This window comes from Strix aluco, chromosome 3, assembly GCF_031877795.1.
Source record: "Strix aluco isolate bStrAlu1 chromosome 3, bStrAlu1.hap1, whole genome shotgun sequence".
Classification (NCBI taxonomy): domain Eukaryota; kingdom Metazoa; phylum Chordata; class Aves; order Strigiformes; family Strigidae; genus Strix; species Strix aluco.
The window spans coordinates 26,769,768-26,784,613 of record NC_133933.1 but is presented as its reverse complement, the minus strand read 5'-3'; the positions used below and the strand labels follow the sequence as shown (position 1 = coordinate 26,784,613).

General features: G+C 42.7%; 1 protein-coding gene across 1 annotated transcript in view; it reads left to right on the top strand.

Annotated features, from left to right (window-relative positions):
• Positions 1-14,846, top strand: part of TGFB2 (transforming growth factor beta 2) — a 66,249-nt gene that overhangs the window by 34,377 nt on the left and 17,026 nt on the right. Inside the window, exon 2 of the mRNA XM_074817894.1 lies at positions 8,358-8,521. Coding sequence (XP_074673995.1) covers positions 8,358-8,521 — 164 coding nt within the window. The remainder of the gene's footprint in view (positions 1-8,357; positions 8,522-14,846) is intronic.

Below are 14,846 nucleotides of genomic sequence, written 5' to 3'. Positions count from 1 at the left end.
GTTAACTCTCCATCCCCTTGCAGCAGGAGTGTGTGAGGCACCAACATCTCTCTGTCATTCGCAGGAGAATGATCGCGTGGACTTCGTCTGAGGCTTTTGGTCATCTTCCCAGATAAGGCAGAATGCTCCTGCAGTTTTTCTCTTTGGTATTATATTTGACTCCCCTCTGCCTTTTGGGTGATGGAATAGCTGTGAATGTTTTTCAAGAAGGGTTCATTTGGGGGATCTGTCATAGCTCAGACTTCTCAGGGGTTGGTGTTGCACCTCATAGGAGATGAACAAACATATGTGATGTTGGGTCAGCAGTTTTACTCATATGGTACTTGTAGGAGAGGGAGGAGAAAAGAAGCCATAGCTGATTGTTCAAAATAGGTATTTTGTCTTCCTTCTTTCTAGCTAGTGTGGGTAGTATGGATTTTTTCAGGCTAAACAGTGTTTCAGACTGAGCATACAAACTAGTAGCTTCATGAGAATAATTGTGAAAAGGTGGCAGAGAGGGAAGGTCCAGTGGAAAAAAGGATTTAAATGAGGGCTTTCTGGCTGATAAGATGCACTTAAATCAGACAGTTCAGTGATATGGGAAAATTACAGACCTTCTTACAATTGGTGTCCAGACCAAATTAAGGAACATCCAAAGTCAGTTTCAGCTGCAGCATATAAATACAGTTGAGGTTGAACTTGCAACATGATTTGGCCCAGCCTGGGGAGAACAATTAAAAAAAAGGTTTAAAATGGGTTGGATTGTTACAGCTTTAAAACAGCAATGATAGCTTTTCTTGGCAGGGTTTGATGCCCAGTATAGGACTCATATCCAGCTCCAATGTGCTAGTAGAGATAAAGTGACACATATTAGAGAGTATGTAATAAGATGCCGTTCTCTTTGCATCTTTAAAATGACCCACAGAGCCAGGACTTAACCTGTTTTGTACCAGGAATTCCATGCAGCAACTTTGCTACGACAACACCAATGATTTAAGTTTTATTTTACTACTTGTCTTTCCGAGAACTTAACCTAAACTTTAACTTAACTCTATGATTCTCCAGTGGCCAACTGTATTGTCTTAGTGTCCTTACTAGGCCAGTTGCATTTTGACCCAAAGACAACTGCAGAATGTTTTTCACCATTACAGAAATCAAGAATACAAAAGACAATTATGTAAGAGTGTCAGAGTCCATCAAACTCCAGAGCAATAATTGTACCTTGAAGGAATTAATTATTTGGGTAACGGGAAACCAGACTACCAGATCACTGGGCTATTGAGGTCATAGCTTTGGCTAGTCATCTTTTAATTCAGGCTTGGTGAAGAAATGAGGAAGTAGCAGCAGAACCAGAAGGCCCTTGTCAGAGTTTGAGTAAGGAACACATAATTTCATAAACATATCTTCAGAAAATTCCATCTTTGCCTCATTGTACCTATCTCTTCAGTTTGGAGAACATCCTGGGGTTGTTTACTTTTCATATGTTGTCATAGATCTTAGTGTTTTTTAAAAGAGGAATAGCAAGTGGTTCAACGGTGTAAAATATGTAATGAAATCTGATAATTCTTTTCTAAACCCACGCCTACCTAGACCTTTATTGGTGTATATTTTTTGGACGTGTTGAGCTTGACAGGGACAGTGTAGGCAGAAAAAATAAACCATGCATTTGTGCTATGTGAGCACTGCCAAGTGTCTTTGCTCTCAGCACTCTAGAGTCTGCTAGTGACATTTAGTGAGTCTTCGTAGCCAGTTTATGGCATAATAATTACAGGTATGGCTTCCCTGCTCTATATCAGGAGCTCAGTGTGTCATCATTACAAAGAAAGAAAAAGTTAATTTAAGAAGTAGTTACTGAAATCTTCAGGATTGGTTTCTGTTAGTGTAACCAGTGAAAGTCAGTCATGTTTACAGAGCTGCAGCAGGAGTCCCTGTAAGAGTGAGGTTTTGTTTCTTTGTTTCTTCTCCAAGGGGAGTAACCTCAGGACTCTAAAATCCACTGTCTTAATGAAGCTGTATTGAGGCTTCCCTGTGTGACTGCAGGGTCAGGTCCAGGTGTCAGTATTGGTGGTAAAAAGAGGGAGGTGGTTTCAGATTTCAGTCTTCTGTTGTTCTGATGCTCAAAAGGGTCATCCAGCAATTGGATCCCCAACCTGTCCTCTTTTCTGTCTGTCTGTCTGAAGAAAGCCCTGTCTTCCTTTATGTATGCCTGTCTGTTTCTCTAGTTAAGTGCTGGCATATCTATGTGTGGTAAATACCAAGACTGAAGTTAGTCAGGGAGTGTGGAATTGTGAACCATCCACGCTGCTTTGCTATGGATAAATTACGCATCTAGGGATCATTCAGTGGAAGATTCCTAGCTGCCAGTTCTGGCATGGGTTCTTCACCAAATATAGGTTCAATAACAGACATCATGTCTTACATTGTGCTGTAGGTACATACATACCTTGTTCTGTGAGAAGAGCTGCTCCAGAGCCATTGGCTCTGAAAGTCTTATCCACTGTGTTCCTAGCAGTTTTTTTCTGACTTGCACTGCAGTGTCCCTCCTCAATAGCAAATGGTCAATGTCAGGTAAAGGTCACTGGCAGCTTTGTAGGTAAAAACTGGAATATTGGAGTAAGTCTGTTACACTGCTTTTGTACTGTCCGACTTTGAAGCCTCGCTGCAAGAGACTGGAAGCGATGTCTGAGCGGAGAGCAGCACAAGTGTTTCTGTCCAAGAGCACTGATTAGCTAATGGATGTGCTCATAACTTAATGTCACAGTAGGATAGAGTTTCAGGGCTAATGGAAAGCTGATGTACAACTGATTTACCTCTGAGGGCCAATCCCTGTTTCCAAATACAACCTGTAGGCCTCCATAATTTGGTTCACTGCATTTATATATCCCCTTTCATTGCAGAGAGACGGTTTCCAGCAGGACTCTGCAGTCACGTCAGGGTCAGAAGGGGTGAACAGAGTAATTATCTGTGGGCTTTGGGAGCCCAGATGCATTAAACAAGTTTCTGATTTCTTGGAGAGACTTTCCCTGGAAAAGAGGACAGGATTTGTGACCTGAGTGTGTCTGACAGGAAGGACAGGATCCTGCTGGAAAGATGTGCCGTTACAGCTGACGAACTGCCCATCCTTCCAGCAGTCCTGCACGTGCTGCTTCACTTACCATGTCTGGATGTCCTTAAAAGCAGCCTGACCTGGCTCATGGCAGGGACCCGTATGTTGAGCAGAAAGTAAAATTCACACAGGGGGATAAACGATGTCACATTATGCTGCTTGTTACAAAAAAAATGTAGGATTTGCTATCAGTGAGCTGAAATCTAAACAGCCTAGATGGTCCTAATAGAGGGGTTAGGGAAGCTTGCCAGAGCATGGAAAGCATAACAACTGCATTTAATAACAATCAAGCTACTCTTATAAATATTTGCATCTGCTGCTTCAAAGCCTACTACATGGTCATTCATGTATTGCAGTTAGAAAGACGAGAAGGAGGAAAAAAAAAAAAAAAAAAAGAGGGTGAGAAGAATAGGGCACTCCATGTTTTGCAGCTGCCGTAATAAAGAACGGGCAAAGCACCAGAAAGAAAAGAGAAAGGAAAAGAAACCCTCCAAAGTTTAATAAACACAAAAGGGAATAAAAATAAATCTTTGGAGCATTTATTACAAGCCCTTGATGGAAGGATTAGATTGAAGCTCTCAGGCTTTCCAGTGTGGGTGTATGTGTGAAGTCGGCCTGTCTGGCCTCTTCCAACAAGAAAAGAAAAGTTGTTTACATTTCCTAACGTGGGCTGTGCATATAATTGATTTTTTTGTTGTTGCAATAGCAGAAATGAAAATTCAGAGGGGGGAAAAAAGCCTCATTTGGATACAATTGAATTTAGGTCTTTTTCCTTGCCAGAACGAAAACCCAACTCTCAGAAGAGCTGTGTCAAATGGAGTGTTTTGTTTCTCCTGAAATGTCAGTACATGCAGTACTTGTGAGGAAAGCTGTGGAAATGCAAGGCTTAGTTCCTTAAACATAACTGTGGAAAGCAAAAGTGTCATCCTTTTCTGCAGGAGATTCCTGGTTTGGGGAATATCTCCAGCATGAAACAAACTCCTTCCATTCCCACTTTTGGTTTAAGGGAGCTTAACTCCATCTCACTCTCCTCCCATGAGCAATGCCTGGGGGTCTACAGGCTGTTTTGGATGGTCGGTCAGAGGATGTGTTTAGTCTCTCCTGTTGACGAAGCTCCTACCTAGAGCAATACTGGAGACTGTGGAGTATTGTGGGATAGGTGTCCTGTGCTCCTCCCATCAGTGCTTTTCTACTCTGTCAGAGCAAGGCTGCTTTCTGTCCTAGTTGCTGGCACAGGAGCTTAGAGAATGCTGGACATTGAACAAAGTCAGTAAGAAGCACAGAAACCACAGTGTCCTTATGCACTTAAACACATACCAGAATGCGTTTTAGCCTGGCAGTTTGGACTGTCCTGTGTAAAGCAGCTGATGAAATTTCAGCTCATTCAAGATAAAAACAAACAAAAAGAACAAAAAAGCTAAACTTGTGATGCTCGGTGTTCATCAGGCTAAAGAGAGAAGGAGGGATGCTGCCTTCACCTTCGCCAACTGTATTTTATAATTCTTGTATCAACTGTACTGTGATGATTGTGATTATGATTATTACAGCTGGAAGTCTTCAGTTTTTTGAGGGTTGAATTAATGAATAATTTAAAGATGGTAAAAATGGAATCTTTCATTTCATTTACTGTTCCCTCTCTCCAAAACAAAAGAAATCTGTGTTTTCCTAGCTACAGGAAACATATTGATTTAATTCCGCTCATTAATGATAATGGTTCAGAGAATACTTAAGGAGTCTAGTCTGCAGCAGGGTAACTGTGTTTGCAGACTAACTTGGTTAGAGTCATCCTGGTCGTTGGGCCAAAACCAGAGGGGAGTCCAGAGGCATCCAGCTGAGTCTGAATTGATACAACTGTCAGGTTAAGGTGGAGTCACAAAGAGAGATAAATTGCAGCAGCTGAGATCACTTAAAGGCTAATCCAAAACCTTGTAGACTCCATAGGGTTCTTTCCATTCCCTTAAAGAGAGTTGCAAGTCTTGATTCTCAGTTTTAGTGTTGATTAATTTTCATGTAAACCCCAATTCTGCAGTCAGCCATTCTTTTTCAGAGAAAGGGTTCTAGCTAGTAAAAAGACCTATTTTTTTCAGCTGTCCATGAATAATGCCTTCTCCTAAATTGACTTCCTGTGGATACTGTCATGAATGATAGAATAAAGAAATCAAATTTCTTATGTGGGTTTTTGCAAGATATAAAACTATCTTATAAGAGAGATGAAACTTCTATAAGACAAGAATTCATTCTTATTCGTGGTGGGTGTCCCATGCCTGCCTTCCAGTGGAAAGTAAGTACTCGTCCGCTGTCTATATGAATGCACGTATCCAAGCACAAAACCTTGCACACTGAAAGAGTATTCTTTCTTTATCTTCTTTATACATGAAAGAGAGAACAATTGTGAATGCAGAGGTGGTTCAGGAAAATCCATTCAGATACATATTCACAGATTTGTAATGTACCATATTTAAAATATAGGAACTGAAAAGAAAGACTGCAAATATAGCACAAGAAAGTTCTAGAAATAAGTTAGAAGCTAAACGTAAATCAAACTGACAGTTAAATAGGACTTTTCAATCTGAAGTAAAGTCTAGATGGACAGGGTTTGTCTGTGCCAGGGCAAGTGGCGGGTTGCTAGTTTGGCTTGTCCACAGGGAATGGAATGGTAGGTTGATGCCTCAAATAAATGACAGAGAAGGACAACTTACAACTCATCCTGGAAGCATCAATCTTATATATACATATTATTATGCCAAATTATATTCCTAGTAGGATTAGGTTTGGCTGAAGAACAAGTAGTAGTCTTGGAGTTTCCTATAGCAGAAAAATAAATTGAAGAGTTTATTTCTCTCTTAAATGAGGATATAATCTCTGAACCGAGTAGCTTTTATAAGAATTTACAAAATGTATTGAAATTAAGATCATCATTGCATAAAGTTAAGCTTTTCTCAGAAAACCTTACTCTGGTGTTTTGCAAGAGACCAGCACAGCTCATGGGAGAGAGGAGCAGTTCAGGTGCAGAAGTAATTTTCATCCATTTTTCTTCACATTCTTACTATAATGTTGTAGCAATTTTCTGCCAATAAGCCTGGTAGGCAAGAATATACTGATTATGATGATTTGGGATTTATTTTTGAGCATTGCAGATGTGAAAATTTGAGAACATTTTTTTTGTTTCTTTAATTAAATGGGATCATAAGGAAGTCTGAGGCTTCCTGTTTGTGTTTATACCTCTTACCCATTTGACCAAACTGAGGATCTGCTTTGGGAAGTATTCTTTCAGAGGATTTATTTAAAAGTATTTTGATTTCTTGTCATCTCTCACTTATAATGCATCTATGGTTGAGGCCAAAATTATTTATTTATCTGTCATCAAAGATTTTCTCATAGCTAGGGTTAGTTTTAGGGTAAGTTCTACCTCTGATCATTTAAAAAAGAGGTTTTGGCTCAATTACGTAGAGGAGGGATGTTTGTGAATTTTGTGAAGACAGAATAAATTTGCTTTATCCCTTGTGGGACTGACTTGTACTTGGTATTTATTCTGTAGTCAGTTTGAATTTAGAATTTTTCAAAGAGCTACAACAAATCTGTTATTAAATGTGTAACTGCCAGTGGTGGTGCCTTGTGTAGCCGAGAGCTACTGTGTTGCTCAGAAGTTCTGGTAATAGCAGCCAGTCTAAAAACAGTAAATATTTGGAAGAAGGTCTTTAATTTATTAGTATGTCTTATTGATATCAATAAATATTATTAAGGATTTATTCCAATTACCTTCCATCGTTAATAGTTAGACATAAAGGTAAATGTACTGGACTTGGCTTCTCCCATCTCTTTACACTGACATGATAACTTGTGTGTATTTTATCTATTAAGAATTCGGTATCTTCCAGAAAAAGGCACTTTATTCGATTGATAGATGCCTGGATAACCAAGGGAGACAGAGGGGCAGGAGGCCTCACTGGGATTTCGGACCAGGCCTGGGTCTTTCACAGGTGCTGAACTGCTCCCCTCCCTAAGATCTCCTGCCACTGCATGACAAATCCTGAGCTACATGACTAGTGGGAAAATTTCGTGTTTTGTAATTATTATCTGATGTCTTCCTGCTGCTGTGGCCCCAGGGAGGCCAATAAGCTTTGCTTCCTCAGCTGAAAATCTCTCCCTGCCCCCAAATACAGTTTTCCTCTTTCTTTTTTTTTTTTCTTTATCCACTTCAGTTTTCACACACTGCACACTTTTCCCTCGGTTTGAACAGAGATTTTTAATCAGGGCCTTTGAGTCGTTTCGACTCCTCTCTGAGTTTGGCTCTGCAGTTTGAGTGGAGCCTTGCAGGGCAGCAGGGCGAGGTGGGGTCACACACACGGGGAGGGTGATCGGGGTGCCACCACACCCACATGTCTCGTCGTCTTGCTGACCAGGATGGGATGAAGAGGCCTCAGATTATCACTGAACCCTTCAGGGTAATCTGGGGTGTGCAGAAGTGCTTTGCTGCCTAGCCTCAGTCAGGGTTTACAGCTGAAAATGAGGAAGAGACTGTTTTGAAACCTAAACTGATATGTTTAACACTGTTATTGAAGACTTGAGTCCATTTTTCTAACTGTTTTTTTGCCTTCCCCTCCGATATGTAGTGAGGGGTTGTTATGTTTATGGCTTTTACTGCTTCCAAGTGGTCAAAATTAATGAAATTCTGTTTATAACGTCTACTGTCTGCTTGCCTTTTCCCTCCCTTTCTTCTTCCTCTTCTCTTCCTGCCCTTGTCACTATAATCAGAATGAATATTTTGTTCCAATAAAATCCTTTAATAACTAAATATGAAACAAAATCTGAAGCTGGCTAATTCGTGCTTCATATTCTGGGGGGACTAGGGCTTCAGAGAACACACAGATCAGATGATTTGCCGTTATTTGTCATCTTAGTGGATCCCTGTGAACTCTGTGCAAGTCTGAAGGCATTTGCCAGATACCAACTGCTATGATTTTTTCCCAATTTATAAGCATCTGGGATTTTCCACCAGTATGTTGAAAGAGGGGAGGTTTAAATGCATGACCTGAAATAGAGTTGGAAATAGTTGTTAATCTCTATTAACATGGTATTCCTATAATCAAACACATGTGGGGTTGGTTTGGGTTTTTTTTATTAAATTGTTAATAATATTAAATTGGCCATTGGAAACTGAATCATGCTGCAGATATTTCCCTTACTGAGGCTGTCTTTTATTACACTGTTAGAAGGAACAATGTATTTTATCGTTTAAAAAAAATAATAAAATCACACTGCCTTCTTGCAGATGCCATCCCACCGAGCTATTACAGCCTTTACTTCCGAATCGTCAGATTTGACGTCTCGGCGATGGAGAAGAATGCCTCCAACTTGGTGAAGGCTGAGTTCAGGGTCTTCCGGCTGCAGAATTCAAAGGCACGGGTCTCAGAGCAGCGGATAGAGCTGTACCAGGTATGGTGACACCTCACACGCGTCAGCTCCCCGTTTTTCTGCAGCAAACCCACCTGGTAACTGTTTAGCAGGTGGAACAAACCACGGGGAGAAGCGGTTGAGTCCCGTCTTTCCAAAGTAGCCTCTTACTTCCCATATCTTTCCTAGAAAGCTCAAATGTGCAAACTTTTTCTAGGAATTGTGCCTCAGGACTCCAAAGTTTAAGCATAGAGCAATAAGTGACACAACAAGACATCAGACAAGTCATCCCCAGGATCTCTGTCTCCCAACACCTGGCCTGTACTGTAGTTTACATAGAAGTCAAGTTCCTCTCTCTGGCCTCTGTTCAGGACAAGCCTGTTAACCGTTCCTTGCAGAAACATCATTCCTAATAATTGAGTTTCAAAGCTTAACATTTTCAGACCTGGCTTCTGTATAGTAGCCCAGGGTTTGAGGCAAGGGAGTGAGTGGACAATTGAGGGATTGAGGAGTGAGGAAGAAAATGACCCCATGACTTTCTCACTCCTGAGTGTTGATAAGATTGATGTAATTTAATCTTTAAAGCCATTAAAGTCACTTATATAGAGTCTGTGTGTTTGTGCAAATACTGTCTAGAACATCTTTCACCTAAAGTATAGGTCACTTTTCTGAGAAACACAGCCACCAGAAGGGGCTCAGTTCCCAGTTCCCCCATTTTTATACTGAGAAAAACTCATGGTTGTTCCAGCAACCTGGGACTTGTTCTGCTGAAAACCCTGCCAGACAGGATATCACCTTGTAAAAGTGTATTGAGCCCCTCTTTGGCTCTGTTCTTGCTGCCATCATTAGCTATGCCTGAGCACTGCCCTGGGTTTGCAGCACTGTGGAGTCCGGTTCAGATCCAGTGGGTGCAAATTTGAGTTAGTCTTCTCCCTCACTTTCAACATTCACCTTTTCCTGCCTGGTCTGGTCAAGTGCAAGCCAAACTTGGAGCAGAGAGGGTGGAATTTGGGTTCACATGCTTGCTGAAGTGACAGTATAAGCCAGCCTTAGAGACTGACAGCAGGGAAAGGTGCACTGGACTGTTTAAATGTAGGAGAAGTGTGATTCCCAGTTGAATGTGGTTCAGGCCCACGGGTGGTCACTGGGTGCTTGGCTTCACGACTACAACCTGACTGCCTTCCTTCCCAAGGAGAGGCTGGCAGAAAAGTTGAGTAAGTAACATGTAATCTGTTAAAAGAGAAACATAGGAATCTTTAATGAGCATCACTGGTGCCATCTATATAGAACAGCCGTCACAGAGAATTACACTACGAGTCCCTGTGTTGCTGCCACACCAGCCTGTTGAAACAATTGTATGTTCTGGCTTGACCTCACTGTTCAGACATCCTAAAAGGAGTTGATGGCATCTCTGGGCTTTCTGTTGTTCTACTTTTGAGAGCTGTTAGTCAGCCACCTGAAAGGAGTACAGCTGCGGTTGACTGAGCGCGGTTCATTGCCTTTCCGTGTTTGAGGAACGTGGGACGCAAAGGGTTCAGCGGAGGTAGGGAAGAAAGGGCCTTTGCTTGGCTGAGATTTCGCCTTGTGATGAGAAACAGCTGGAGCTTATTTGAGAGAGCCTGACTCCAGCAAGCCTGTGCCCATGGAAATGACTGACACCTGCATCCAGGGCAGGTACTTGGGTCCTTTAGGTAAATATATAGCTGGGGAGTAAGGCAGTTTCTTTTTTAGGCTGGGTGGGGCATACTGAGTGAAGTGTTAGGTGAGTAATGAGTGCAGGTTATTGTAGAATTAGGTCTTTTCTCCACCAAGTAACAGGCAAGCCAAAGGCAGCAAGCTCTGAGTGTGTGTTTGTGCCAGGCATATTTTAGGCATGTTACTTTGCTCCTTTGCCTGTAGAAAGGCAAGCTGCCTCTGAAGCATTTCCCTTGCAGAGCACCTATTAAAATGGTAGAAGCTGCCTGTTAGTTGCTCCGTCTGCTTTACTTCTTACAAGCTCCTGTAACCTCTTCTGCTGGTTGCTTTTTCCCTGCTTTGGTCATATTTATTTCTTGCAACCTTGTATGCAGTTCTTCCCAAAACCTTGTATGAAGATACTGTCTTAGCTCTGTGATGACCAGTCTGAACTGCATGGATTCCCTGCTAGCAGCTCTACAGCAGGAACATCAGAGACCCTAAATACTGCTGCATCTAACCTCCATCAGAACACCTGAGGTTAGCATGCAGCATTTAACAGGAAAAGGAAAAGCAGGGAGAAATTGAAGAGGAGGGACCCTCCTTATGGGTTCCTTCCAACTTGAGATATTATATTCTGTGATATATTGTAGGACAGTGCTATAGAAAGCATCCTAAAACTTAGTATATGAATTTTAGAGATTAGAAAGAAGAAAACCTAGGGAGCTGAAGGTGAGGAAGGATGGGTAGGAAGCATTGGTGACACAGTGGTGCTAGAGGAGCTTCAGGGCTGTGTAATGATAGATTGATAGTGCAGATAGGTGTGTCTACCAGTGGAGGAAGGTACAAACATGGAAGGTAAAAGGGGAGAATGAGGAAGATGCTCATTTCAGTGCAAGTGGGAGAGGCAAATACATTCTGTAAGGGCTGAAGACTTACTCGGGTGTCTTTGTTTCCAGCATGAGAAGCCATGCATGGAGAGCGAGCCTCACAGAGGAGATGCTGGTGGAGTTGGCATGTGCAGCCACCATGGCTCCTCCGTGCATAAGCACTGCTTCCTGTCTTGTGAGATACGTGCTGGGCTTGCCAGGGCTGTTGTGCCCAGAAGGAACAATGTGGTTTTTCGTCTTGCATAAGCAACATCTAATTATTAGGGTGTTGGGTTTTTTTTTCCCTCTCACCAAGTTTCGAGTTGCCTAGCATTTTGCTTTGTTGGGGAGATCTTGATGAGGGTATTTGAAATTCCTCTCATACCTGCAGTTGCAGGGAATGATTGTTCCCATGTCCCCTCATCTTTCTCAGTCAAGCAGGAAGAGAGGGACAGAAGTCTTCTGGATAGAGTCAGAGCTGTGTTGTGGTTCACTGGGAAAGTAGCCGTGCAAGTCTCCTAACTGCTCTCTAAGAGCTCTCTGCTTTAGTCCAGTGACAGTTTAGTAGTAGTATATATACCACTGTTGCAGAAGGGACAATATTACTCTGAAGGACTATTTTAGGATCAGCTAGAGACAGATGTGCCGGGTAAATGGAAAAAATCAGCAAGCAGAATATAAATATTTTGTTTCTTCTCCTGATTCTTTCTTTGTGTGGTCCTCTGACCTTACAGATCTACCCCTTAAAATGAGAAAAGAAATGCAAGACTGCACCTTTTCGGCTAAGCTTTCCTCAGGCTATACTTGGCACCCTTTACCAAACCACATCAGAAAAGGACTTTGTGTTTTCCTGCAGCCCTTGTTTGCACTGACTCTGGGAAGGCAGTCTGGGGCTGCTTGGTGTGGCGAGCCAGGGCCGTGCCCCTTGCTCCCGGCCCCCAGCGCAGCAGCAGCAGGACCCTGTTCCCACCTCAGAGGCAGGGCTGGAGCAGAGAGCACCCCGTCATACTTGTGCTGGGAGCGAGTGGTTGTAGATCTGTTTGCCAAGTCTGCTGCCCCCTGGGTTTCTCTGGGGAGTAGGTCCTGGAGATTAACTCTCATGGAGGTGCCCTGGACACGTCCATGAAGCCAGTGGGTGAGTGGTAATCCCCGAGAGCAGAAACAGTTTCTTTTAATGTTTGTTTTCACCCAGAATACTTCTCTTGGTATTTAAGGATTAGTCAGTCACATCTGTGTGTTCCCATACAGATGGGAAGCACAGCGCACATATTAGTCTTAGGATGGAAAATAATAAAATTCGTAGAAGTAGGAATTAAGTTTCTTTTATAAGGCTGGTATAAAAGCTGCTGTCTCTTCTTGGCTCTGGTTAAGTGAAGCCACAGAGAATTAAATTCTTTAAAAGTACTGTCTTTTCTGTTGTTTCTTCTGGCCGAAAGTGAGGGTTAATCTGCTGGTGGTGCTGCTGATCATCAGCACATTGGAGAGTGGGGAGCTGGAGGGAAGGAAGGAAGGGAGGAAGCGGTGTGACCTCACGCGAGTGCTCTCCCGCACTTCTCCTCCCTGCGCCGTGTTCGCTTGATACGCTTCTCAATGTGCACGGAGCCTTCAGAAAATATTAAGGGGATAAAGTACTTTTGGGGGAGGGAGGAGGAGTAATATTAAATAAACAAGTTTTAGCATCCTCCAGTGGCCCTTGCTATGTTTTTAAAGATTTATGCCAAATGCAGGCTTTATTGGAATTTGATCAGATAAAGCTCAGTTGTTATGGGAATGTCTTTGTTCATCCGTTTTCTTGCCTGCTTTGAAGACTTCCTTGCATCTTTCTTTTATTAAGGTGCTTCTGTATTTATGAATAAAGTCCCTGCACCCTTCAAAAAAAAAAGCTTGTCTCTTATGAATAAGCATTCCAAAAAACAAATAGGCACCACTGCAAAGCTGGATGAGTGGAAACCCTCGCAGGGTGAAAAGCTTCAGACAGCATTGTGGGATTGTTTTTAAGGTATTTTTATTATGTACAGATGGTCAAACAATGACAAGTAATAATTACGTCTTATGGAAGCAGTGTCATGTCTTGTTAACGCATCATAAAGCATCACAAAAAATGCAGCCAAAGCGCCGTTTTTTATCGTCATTATCTGTGGCTGCTGTGGGTGGGGGTACTTGAGAGACTGTGGATGATGGGGGACGTACCATGGGACGTATCAGAGTGCAGGGTTGGAGCAAAGGAATGGCACCAGCTTAAAGTCTGGGGGAACACATTGGATTGCGATGAAGAATTTGAAGCAAGCAGGAGCAGAACTTGGTCTTTCCATGTCGGGGAGGGCCTGGTCCATGCTGAGGGCTCCTGTGGAACTTGCTTGGGGTCTAGGAAGAACCATCTGCCCTCCAGACAGTGGTAACCCCCGTTTCTTTAAGGGCCTCTCTCCCTGCTTGGAGGTACAAGGAGGAAGATGCTGTGGAACATATTACTCCATTATGAGTCAGATTTAAATTTAAACCACAGTCAGTTGTTCAAATACTTTCAATTCAGACAGTGTTTTGTCTTGTTTTTCAGTTAGGGAATACGTTTAGAGCGAGCTACTATAGATTTGGGCCAAATCTCCGCAGTGCAAATCTGAGGCAATTTACACTGACTGCAGCAGAGCTGCTCCAGACTGATCTCCTTATAATCAGGAGCAGAGGGGCCTTGCTCTCTTTTCTTGCCAAAAGTGCCGTCTCTAATGCCACGGAAGAAAATGCCAGGAAGCAGGATTTGTGGCTGTGAGCTGGCGCAGGATGTCTGTATTACAGATATCACCTGGGGCATTTGATTTTAATTGACTGCCGTCTCTGTGACCCACATCCAAAGTAGTATATTTGGATCTCACAATTTATGTATTGCTGTCCTGAAACCAGACTCTGAAAGGTTACAAGGTTACATTAAATGGCAAATGTACAGTGCTCTTTGAAGTGCCAAACCTGATACAAAGCGTGGACCTAATAACTTTCTACTCTACCAACCTCCTCCTCCTTCCCCTGCCACTCAGCAATAGCTCAGGACTAGAGGAAGTTAATTTCCAGTATATTTCAGTCAAATTGATGCTTTCTCCTTGTTCCAGAATAATTTTTTTTGGTTCAAAATACTGTATCACCTACAAAAAAAAGTCAGTATGCTGAAGACCATGTATAGAGTACCTTTGGCAAATAATCTGTGAGTGTGGGTGAGGGGAGGTATTTATTGCTGCGTCATATTCACTGTGATTTGAGATCTTATCTGAGATGCAGCCACGTCTTGCCAGGAACAGAACAGTTACTGAAGTCAACTTGAAGAAGTATATAATATCCCCATTAGCTACTGGCACGAGCCATCATGTACTCCCAGCTCAACACTGCCATGTGTAGAAATGTGGGGCACTGAGCTGATAGATTTACTGCTGTTTGCAATGTGTGTACGTTATAGGGAGCTTAAGAATGCAGGACATGGGTGAGAAACCAGCCACTAAGTTTGGGTTCCTGCTCTTTGGGCTGCAGTCTGGTGGGGTAGCAAGCCCATGTTACACTGAGACACAAGCAAGTTCTAACCAAGCACTGCAGTGTGGTAGTTACTGGGCTGAGGAACATCAGGTTGGCTTGCTGGCCTTGCTCTAGGGTGCCTGTTGGAGGGGGAAAGGTAAATATTGCTGGTTTGGGGAGGTGTAGGAAACAATGTGAAGCTTTGTTGGAGAGAAGCCTGTGTGAAGAAGAATAGATGATGGAATAAAATGGAGGAGGACGGGAGCGGTTTGGGTGGAAGCCTGTAGGTGGTGGGAAGAGAAAACCACAAGGAGAATCATGACTTATGGAGA